This window comes from Etheostoma spectabile, chromosome 10 (assembly GCF_008692095.1).
Source record: "Etheostoma spectabile isolate EspeVRDwgs_2016 chromosome 10, UIUC_Espe_1.0, whole genome shotgun sequence".
Taxonomy (NCBI): domain Eukaryota; kingdom Metazoa; phylum Chordata; class Actinopteri; order Perciformes; family Percidae; genus Etheostoma; species Etheostoma spectabile.
This window is the reverse complement of record NC_045742.1, coordinates 11,924,158-11,935,328: the sequence shown is the minus strand read 5'-3', so window position 1 is coordinate 11,935,328 and position 11,171 is coordinate 11,924,158. Positions and strand designations below refer to the sequence as shown.

General features: G+C 41.5%; 1 protein-coding gene across 8 annotated transcripts in view; it reads left to right on the top strand.

The window, feature by feature from the left end:
* pcdh19 (protocadherin 19) overlaps positions 1-10,565 on the top strand; it is a 55,238-nt gene extending 44,673 nt beyond the window's left edge. For all 8 annotated transcript variants that reach the window (XM_032527804.1, XM_032527803.1, XM_032527802.1 and 5 more), the window contains exon 5: positions 7,902-10,565. In XM_032527804.1, coding sequence (XP_032383695.1) covers positions 7,902-8,461 — 560 coding nt within the window. In that variant the 3' untranslated portion in view covers positions 8,462-10,565. The remainder of the gene's footprint in view (positions 1-7,901) is intronic.
* The last annotated feature ends 606 nt before the right edge of the window (positions 10,566-11,171 follow it).

Below are 11,171 nucleotides of genomic sequence, written 5' to 3'. Positions count from 1 at the left end.
ATACATACAGCTACACATGTAAATGAAAATTAGCTATCTGAAATAAATAGACTATGATGTATTTTTAAAAGCTCCTTCACTTGTTTTCAACAATAATTGATTAAAAGAGCTAGGGAGAGAGAGGGAGTGCGATGGACGCTACTCACAGAGTGACGGCTGATTCATTATGAATGGGTCCCGCACGGGTTGAATGGCCGGTCAGCAGAGTTACACACGTTTGTGTATGAAATATATGTATCATCACTGCGCTGCATTTTTATGAACTATGATATTTTGACCATGTAACGCAAAATGAAACCATATCGATATAAACAGCATTGCTTCGTTTGTGGAGAGGCAGCGGATGCGAGGACATTAGCACTGGTGCGACCTAGAGGAAAACTGTTAGTCGCACATTAGCACTGGTCACTGCTGTTGTCTGAAAAACAACACAGACGGGACAATATGTTGCGTTTACTGGTCAACTTGGAAAACCTTGAGACCGACGTATAACCGACTGCTATCTGTTGTGGCATTTTCTTCACGTTACTCTGTCCTCTGTGACTGTCTACATCTAGAAACTAAGCTAAGCTAACTAAGCTAAAGGGAACAACTCTGACTGGCATATAATCAGACAGTGGTTTACGGAGCGGTAGATTGGCTTTGCAAAAAAAAAAATCGGAGCATTCTATGAAATTACGCATTGAAAATATTGCTCGATCACGCAAATTTGATCGTGGGAAGCCAAAATCGTGATTGAAATTGGATTAATTGTGCAGCCCTAATTGCACCGTTGTGACAAAAAGAGACCTGAGCCAGAAGGCAAAGCTCTCGATCACGAAGGCTGGGTAATGACCGAAAGAACAAGATCCTGGGTACAAGCGGCCAAATGGAGTAGAGCCGCTTCTCCTTCGCGTTGAAAGGAGCCAGTTGAGGTGGTTTGGGCAACTGGTAAGGATGCGTCCTGGGCACCTCCCTAGGGAGGTGTTCCAGGCACGTCCAGCTGGGAGGAGGCCTCTGGGAAGACCCAGGACTAGGTGGAGGGATTATATCTCCAACCTGGCCTGGGAACGCCTCGGGATCCCCCAGTCGGAGCTGGTTAATGTGGCTCGGGAAAGGGAAGTTTGGGGTCCCCTACTGGAGCTGGTACCCCCGCAACCCGATACCGGATAAGCAGACAAAGATGGATGGATGGATGGTTGGACACTTTCTGACTCTCTTCCCATCATCATAATCATAATAATGTAGTAATAAATATGATTTTATTTTCCAACACCATGTACTACACCCTGAACACCATGTTTTTGGTTATTTTGTGATTTGACATTTTTTGCAACTAGAATGATGTTTTATCCCAAGTGCCCAACACATCCTACTCTATAGCCACATTCCAAAAAAACTGTGAAATGGCTTTTTAAAAATGACAATCTATCTCCTTTTATCTAAAGTGGTTCAGAAGAAAATTGCAGGCAACAATTTTTGTTTGCTGTAAGAGCAATGATTTGACACAAACAGTAAATCCTGAACAGAATCTGTTCAGTCTGTGGTTACTTTTTCATCATAGCAGTCCGGAAGAAGGCCTTTTTCTCTGTCAAGCATGTTGCTGGATTGGCCGTGTAGTTGAACATTTGGGCTGTGCTCAGGCAGACATGATACCGGACTTCCCAGAGGCTTTCTGATAGAGGCTTAAGGTCTCTGTGCCTTTGTGCCTAAGTTAAATCCAGTTCAGAGGGCTTGTTGAAAGAGAGTTAAACAGCCACTGGCTCATGTAGTGTATGAGAACCAGGGCATGAATTAGGGTCTAAATACCTGCAGATCACACAAGATCTGACTGCTGTAAAACATGTCCCTCCAAGCGTTGCATATGTCATGAAAGGTACTGCTTCAACAGCCTTACTGAGACACTGCAATTTCTAGGAGCCAGTTATGGTAAGGGCACGGCACAATAAGGCGAGAGAATCTGCTTAGCAAGCTTTTTTATAATATAGTATTTGTTGCCGGGGCATTAAAGCCAGCCAGACCATCAACCCATGCATGTCATCATGACAACCAGCTTGCATCGTTTCCTCTACATCGAGCAGTCCATTGGCTAGTGGTCCTGCTTTTAAATAAAACAGTGCTCTGCGATGACATAGTGATTTATAAAACAGAATAGCGATTGCTTTTTCCCTCCCGCTGCTGTTACACAGCTGTTAAACAGATGCTGTTTGTACCAATTTAGGAGCTAGTGCATTGTTTGTCAACACCAGTTTGGAAATTCATTCTTTATACCAAGACCTGCAGGAGAATGCACAGGCTGGGCTGGATGGGCCCGCAGCGAGGGAAGGAGTACAGACAGAAGAAGGCAACATTTGCAGGATTTTGGCTTGAACGGTGCCTTGCTTTTAAACCAGTTACTGACAAGTGCTTATTAAAAATTGTGACTGTAAGACTGGCTCAAAATTAAGTTAACCTGCTTTTGACACTCTCTGCAGTGCGGGAAGGATTAGACAGTGAATTCGTTCTTGATAAATTGACAGTTACTAACGCTCAGAAACAGAACCATTGCCACTTGAACTCCTGGACTTACCAGCTGTACGCCCAGTGACTACTCTACAATTAATATTTGACATGCATTTCTGCCTATCTGACCAGATAGGCAGAAACAAGAGATTTTTGGGTGGATTTATGTAATTACAGCAATGGACGTGAGACAGCTGAGAGGAGGACAGAAGGAGGAGAAGCATAAAGTGTTGGCTTGTGCAGGGTGCTGCGAGGGATGAATCTGGGGGTGTCGGAGGGGGATAGCTGGATGTGACTGAACCAGATGCTGAGGGGAGAAGGAGAGGACTCTGTGCTGTGTAGAGAATGATGGCTTGCATGGCGCAGTATGGGTGCCCCTCTACTGTTTGTAAAAACAAGACCATCACACTCCATCTTGCCGCTCCCGCAGGAGCCAGGCCTCCAGGCTGATTTATGGCCCACAGACTGAATTGGCTGGCATGGATGACGGCAGTGCTTGGACTCTCCCTGGTGAGTAGTGTGGGAGGCTGCTTTGCCCAGCCGCAGCCTCAGCTGGCCATAGACCTGCCCTCTGGTGTAGTTAGGGCAGACTAGATGTTAAACTCCATCCCCAGTGTTAGGACCAGGCAGGGCCAAGCGTGTTATGGCTCAAGCATGCTTTGGAGTCTGAGCACCAACCATTCGCAGACAGTCACTCTCTATTCGGCTGGTGCCGTATTTTCAGATTTTTTTTTCCTCCCCTGTGATACTTTCATCAGCTTCTGCATCACGGGCTCCATCAACACTCTGTAGTAACAATTTAGATTTAATCAATCTTTGCCATGTGACTGCCAGGATGGAAAATTAATATGGAGTGCAATTAGAAAACAGCCATCTCACTGTCAAAGATACACCAAGATGAGTGCAGAAAAGTGGATGCCATTTTTGCAGCAAATAAAATCCTTGTTTACACCACTGGTCCTAGACTGTCCTCTGAGGTCACATGTATTTAACTTCCTGTAAATCAAATTCTTTTGGAGTATATACCAGTCCTCTCACACAGCTATAAAAAGAGACTTAAAGCAAGCTATTTTCTTTTTCAATCACCAGTACTCAGTAATTGCTTCTCAGTCTATAGACAAGCTATATTTGATAGCTCTGTCCCAGCGTTTGATAGGGTGTAATATCAAAGACGGTAAGAACAGAACAGAAAAGGAAGTTAAATCAAAGGGAATCGGTAAGGTCTATGCAGGTAACAAGTAAAATATATCTAGGTTAAAATTGCTCTAACTTATTTGCTTTCATAACCGCTACATCACAGTAATATCTACATTACACCGTCAGGCTGTCTGTTCAGGGGTGTCTATTTTCATTTGACAAACAGAATCGGGACATTTATTGTTACTGCTACAACAAAAATGTCAGCGTACTGAGGAAATACAAAAAAGGATTTTAAGCCAAAAGTGGCAGACATTCTTTGTAAAATGATTTATCATGCCACGCTGCTGTTCCAAATTCTTTTTAGGGTTCATCATGTTGTAAAACCAAATTGACTGAATTGTGTCACACAGCAAGTCCCCCATCGCCTCGTGGCTCCAGTTAAACTAAGAAATAGAAAATGAAGATTCTGTCACATGAATCTGGTTTCACATTAACTCAACCCTGTCTCTGGCCTCCAATCGGGCCATCTGTTTATTGTGGCTGCTTACATTCATTTTTCGGATTACATCATTGTTTTCAACCTTGAGGCTGTGTGCGCTAATTTTGGAGGGGAATAGCGCCTGTGTTTTTCAAGCCAAGCTCCATGTGTGAGCCAACCAGAACGCAAAATAGCTGGCGAAAAGCTCGATTTTTTTGGGATGTTGCCTCTTTCAGTGAACACATCTCTTCCCTTTCTGGGGATTTTAGTCTTTTGCTGATTCCTCTTTTTTTGCAACATTGGCAACAAACAAATAGCACCTCCAGCTGTATGACATGAAGGGATCATTATATGCGGTGCACAGGGGTAAATTGAGCAATGAGCTTGTCAAGTTATGGGATCCCCATGCTGAAGCTGAAGATCTATCTGCTGTAACTTGAAGTTAAGACGCCTTCATCTGATTGAGGTAAACCGACAGGATTGAATCGGTTGCTGGCAGGCTGCAGACGCAAGATGAAATGGCAGGGAACGTGTGGGTTTTTCTCCCCGTGCTGATGCAAAGTGATGCTATTCAAACTACAAAGAGAAAAATATGACCAGCATTATCAGGAGAAATTGGCTTTTGCAATTGAAGTGGCAATATTTATTATTTTCCCCAGCCATGCGCATCAGTACATGCATATTTAAAGGTATCCCCAGTGCATTTGCACTCTTTAGATTTAATTCAGTAACGAAGTGCAGTATGTCTGATTTGATACTGTAGCAGTGCTGTGCTACCTGTAACATGTTTTTTTGTGGGCCTCCTCTACCAGTGCACTGTTTGTATTTTAAATGTGGAACACTAAAAAACTAAGGCAACCTCCACCTCCCGATGGAGCTCCCTCAGTAATTAATAAGTATTAAATCATAGATAGGAAATGTTCCCAATGACATCCTGCTCTGTACTGCTCCTGGAACTGATTGGCAAGCTTAATTTCCTGATGACTTTGAATACACATTCACAGCAGGAGGTGCTTTCACTTCTGTTCTGTATGTGTTGACTTCAAACCTAATCATCGCTGTAAAAAATGTTAATTTGTCTCTTACAATTACAGCTTGCACGTTTTTTGGAATAGGAGGAGATTGTGTTTTGTAAGAGGTCAATGGACTGTTACATTTTTTATTTAAATTTTGTCTCTTCCATTTTTTCTTGCTCTTTTAGAGCAACATCTGCGTTTTATGAAGCCCTGTGCAAAGGCAGGATGTGTGAGTGTTAATGGCACTTGGCTTTCATAACAATGTCATTTACAACCCAGTTGCTCTCCCATAGACTCCTAAAGGAAAGGAGAGAAAATGTCATTCACTGCATATGCATGCACTGCTAAGTAGAGAGCATACAACTTGTGAATTTTGCTTTGTGCCTCGAGGCTTTTCATGCTTTAGGCTATAGAAAAAAGCCAAAGTATCCAGAGGAAATTGCATTCATAACAAATATGCCTGTAAATCTTTAATTAGCTGAGAAAAAGATCTTCTTTGTCAAATAAGATTTGGGGAGGAATTTCAGATTACTAGAAGTAGTCGGGACAAATGTTTGAAATTGAAAAGTTTGAAATTTACATTACAACTTTTAACTGCATAGTACATGCAGATTTTTTCAATGCCAGCAAATATGAAAATATAATATTCCTAAATACACTTTACATTGCTGTTATGCATGACATATTGGCATATTTATTGTTTTCTTCTTTTTTTAAAGAAAATGCGTCAAATAGGATATCAAAATAGAGTTAATGACAAAGCAGTTACATAGGATTAAAAAGGGGAACATGGGATTTGAAAGGGCTTTAAAAGTGAGTGGGCATGTTTTTTTTATTCATCGCCCTACATTATGTTCATGCTACCTGGTAAAGACTTTTGTAAAGACTTTTGATTACATTATTACATTCTGATTGGATCCCTTCTCTTTAAACAAAACCCCCAGCTTTGGGCCTTTTGTCTCCTTGATTGCAGCTGGTGCAGTCCCTTGGACCAATCAGCGTTCATGCAAATTTACATACATACAGGAGTGGAAAATATTCCATTCTCTCTTTTTTACTTTTTGGCCTCATGAAATGATTTTAACTGTATAGAGATTGTATAAAACTGCCTATTTATGCTACAGTGTGGATAATGTGGATGATAGTGTGTAATGATTTTTTTATAAATGCTTATTTTTTTTATACAGAAAGAATTCCTTTAAGATGTTGTAATTGTAGACTACATGTGAGAGGCGTATCACAATGCTGTCCCTTGTAGGGAAGAGGATGTCTCAGTCCGCATTTATTGGGGAGAATATTGTGTGCGTGTGTGTGTGAGTGTGTCTGTGTGTGTCTGTCAGCGTGCATCTAGACACAAACATGATCAAAGGAAGCTAATTCTGGGGAGCCTCTATGTCACTATGAAGCATGCGTGTGGACATTGGTCAATCATGCATTTTTGTGTGCTGGTGTTCATTTCCAGCATCTGGAGCATGATGATGCCTACAGAACTCCACTTCTCATATTTGTGTTCAAACAGCCCATGATACCATTTACTCATGCATCTAGTCATTTAGTCACCATGGTATCTGTCAGTTTCATCAGATTATACTTTATAGAAGACAGCTCTGGCATATCTGTTCCCGAAAAGCCCATCCAATCTTTAAATATCGATCCCCAGGGTCTAAGCAGAGGTGCCTCTCATGAGTGCAGGAAAGAAGGGAGAAAAACAGATCATTAGTGATTTTAATTAGGTGATCTGTCAAGCTGCGATTGCCAGATGTAAGCGTATGCATTTGGGTCGATGGCAATCCCTCTCACAATCCCCTCTTGTCACCTTGGGCCTCTGGAACGGAGGATGGCTCTTGCTAGAAGTGAAACAAGCAGTAGGGGAGCACAGAAATGTGTCATTGCACATCTGTGTGGCAGGTTCTTTCTCAAGATTGGAGCAGGTAGAAAAAGCAACAGAGATTTTGGAATTGTTCTCCTTTCTAGGGCTGAATCATTTAGAGTGTATGTACCATACATCTTCCTTACTGATTTCTAGCACCAAGGTCTTTCAGCATTTACGCTATACATATATGTAAATTAAAACAATCAGTAAAAGCTTGATTACAGCCTTTCAGTTTGAGTAAGAGAGCATGACACTTTTGTTATTGTTATAACAATGTAAAAACTGTCTTGAAAGTACTTCTCCTCTGACACAACAAAGTACGAAAGAGTGCAGTTATACAGACTCAGGCAAATCTTTTTTTCACTCCAGCGTTAAACATCATTACATATTTATAAGTCGGCGCCAGATGACAGAGACAGAGAGAACAACCAGGCAACAACACAGCAACTCGTCTGGTGTCTGTGAGATATCTGATCGCGCTGTTTAAACCTGCCTTTCATCTAGTGTTGCTACAGAAAACCCAATTATACAAGAGTTGCAAATGGACTTTTGATTTAACTAAACGTAATTCAATTGGCATTTTAGAAGTGCCCTAAACATCCATTGCTAGTTATCAGTGAACAGTGTTAACAGGGCTTGAGCAGATTTAGGGATGCAATGCAAATGAAAGCATATCATTCAGAAATGTTTAATTTGGACTGTTTTTTATTAAAACAAAATGCAGGATTGATTTTCATTTATTTATTCTATTATTTCCTGACAGGTTTGGCTTACTTAAATCAAACGAAGGCCATGTGGGAGAGAACACTAGAGATGAGATCTGTGTGCAAATGAGTATAAATGGCGAAAGTAAAGCTTGTTTTTACAGACAAATCTAACAGCCATGTTTTCTCTTTCTTTTGTGTCTTCACAGATCCCAGCGAAGGCTTTCACTGCCAGGACGAGTGTCGCATCCTAGGCCACTCTGACCGCTGTTGGATGCCTCGTGTCCCAATCCCGGCGCGTGCCAAGTCACCCGAGCATGGCCGTAATGTCATCGCTTTGTCTATTGAGGCCACCACGGTGGACGTGCCCCACTATGAGAATGGCACCACCAAGAGGACTTTTGCCACCTTCGGCAAGGATGGGCCTGAGGACGTGGAACGGGGAGAGTTTAAAGGAAAGCGGACTCAGGAGTCTCAGGTGTGTAGCCCCAAGGCCAATGGAGGGGCTGTTCGTGAAGCTGGCAATGGGCGCGAGGCAGCCAGCCCCATCACTTCCCCTGTGCACCTGAAGAGCCCAGTATCCAAGCCGTCATCTGCCTACAACACGCTGAAATGCCGCGATGCAGAGCGAATCGCCAACCACAGCCTGCTGCGACAGCCGGAAGGGAAGGACAGTGAGCCAGCTGTCAGGGAGATCAACACGCTTCTCCACGATGGCCGAGACAAGGAATCCCCCAGCAGCAAGCGCCTGAAGGACATTGTGCTTTAGCAAGTTTCTCTATGACACACACCAACATTCATACACACGCCGTGTAAACTCACATTTATGTACCCCGCAATAGCTGTGTGTACAGGAGAAGAAAGTCAGGCTGTGGAAGGACAGAGACACACCCATTTGCAGTATACAATAATCAAGAACCAGCTCGTGCTGAGGACGATGAACTGTAGTATGCTGCAGCTAGCTGTGTGCTTAAGCCGAGGTAGTGGATGTGGCTTTGTTGTAGTCGCAGTACTTTTTCCTTGTTTGCATTTTGTTCCGTTTTCTTTCTATCAGTCTTCGAGTAGTGGACAGGCAGGTTACTGTTGACTGCATGGACATGGCCAGTGGACATCTCCAGCGCTTGGGCCGAAGCAGGACACTGCGTGTTTGGACACCTGAGGTGCCAATTCATAAGTACAGTTATGCCTTTTGAACTACTTTTGTATCACAAACTGATATCTGCCTTCTTTGGTTTTGCAGTTTGTTCTAGCTGCCAAAATCGCTCTTTGTTCCTTTGTATAGTGAGCTCCATCAATGTTACGAACGACATACTCATCTCAAAATATTCTCAATTTACTCCTTCAACAGTTTTCAGTGCATTCAGGGGAAGGAAAGAGAGGCCTCCCAGTCTCATTTGCCTCTTCCCCTGGCTAAAAAGAGAAACTTTATCTGCGTATCCCTGAGGACATCCCAGTGTCATCAGACTGTGAGGTCTTTACAGTATTTATATTTTATCAAGGATGGAGCTAAATGAACTCTCGCTATCTGCCCAGCCACTTTGAACACTAAAAGTGGGACAGACATCCTTGTGTTCAAATTGAGTTATATGAAAAAAAGACTTACTGCTTTTGAAATCCCCTGTGCCCAACCTTGATTGTAGCCAGAGGAGCACAAATTAGAACTTTGTGCTCTGGTCTTGTACTTTTTTTGACTTTTGACTATGGGGCTAGGATAGAAGGGATCGTCACTCATGTCTTGCTATGTGAAACTCTCTATAGGGTTTACTATTACCATTTTTAATAACCTGTTGTTATGTGACAATCCCTTTAATGTTTTGTTTCAAGAGAAAAAAACAAATAAACATTGGTGTTCAACTGAAGCTACAGTAGCGTTTGTTACACAAACACAAAAATAAAAAAAAACATATAAGCCAAAATATATTTTATAAATAATTTAAAAAAATGTATAATGAGAATATTTAATGCTGTGTAGTTATTTTATGAGTAAGTTATATTTGAAATTAACTTGCTTTTGTTCATTTGTCTTTTGCTTTTCTATTGAATCGGATTTGTTTTTTAATTTCATGATTTCAAATGAACTTGGATTATTTTTTGTTTACCGTGTGACCCCTGGCAACTGTTGCAGTCTACCTTGTTGTAAAGAGTTTCTTATTGGTCAGTTCTTGTGCCATCAAGTTTCTGTGTGGGCTACTAGAAAATGTAAAAAGACAAAAAAAAATTAAGCGATATCAGCACCAACATTAGTGTGTCAGTTCAATGAGCTTAGAGTGAGATAGCAAAAGAAACCAAAAAACATGCAAACAAAACCTTAAAAATTGCAGGATGTTGCTTAATCTTAGTATCTAAGGAGGAGAAAGAAGATCCCCCAGTGTTCTTGAAGCTGGCGACAGGGTGCCACCTACTGTATTTTATCTGTTCTAATGAGTCACCTTTCACATTGGGCCGAATCAAGTTAGACAAGACTTTCAGCCTAAACTGAGGGCATTCAGACGCAAAGACTAGCTTTGCGCAGCACTGCTGTCACCCTGTGCCATCTGTGTTCAGTTGATCTCAAAGATAAGGTTGAGACCAGAGTGGTATAAACAGGGCTCTTCTCTCCTACGAGCACCACACAACAGACTGGGTGGAATCATGTTTGAACAAACTAATGTCTTGGAAGAACCGTGTTGCACATCAGCAATGTGGTTTTATGTTGCTTTGCAGTAAACTATGTACAATGTGGAAAAATATGAATGAAAATTGACAAATTGCATACAACAAACTAGATCTTGTAGCTGAATGTTTTGCTGGTCTCACCCATGGCTTCTGGCAACATGAAAATTGGAATAATCACTGAATGTATACAGCAGCTTATAATTAAACTATTAAATGTCCTCTGCTCTGTTTCCTTGTCTTTACTCATCACAAGTCAATATTAAAGTTTTCCATGTTTTCTTTGTGTAAGGGATTATGAATTATAATGAGACTGGACCTATTCATATTTTTTTCTTTAAGCAAACAAGACTTTTTGGACTTTTTGGGGGGTATTTGGGCTAAGGTAACATGAGGCCTAATTTTGATGCGGGCTAAATTTACTAGGGCTGAGGCAACAAAGGGCCTAATTTTGTGATTTCACAAAAGATTCTGGAACAAGGGGTTGAAGGAACATAGGGCCTAATTTTGATGCGTGGGAAATTTAAAATACTGAACTAAATTCTTAATGCATCACTTTTGTTTTTGTCCCCATTTTTCATGAGCTGAACTCAAAGATGTACGACTTTTTCCATGTACACAAAAGGCTTATTTCTCGGAAATATTGTTCACAAATTTGTTTAATTCTGTGTTAGTGAGCACTTCTTCTTTGCTAATAAATAGATAATCGATACACCTCACAGGTATATCAAGATGCTGATTAGACAGCATGATTATTGCACAGGTGTGCTTTTGGCTGGCCACAATAAAAGGCCACTCTAAAATGTGCAGTTTTACTGTATTTGGGG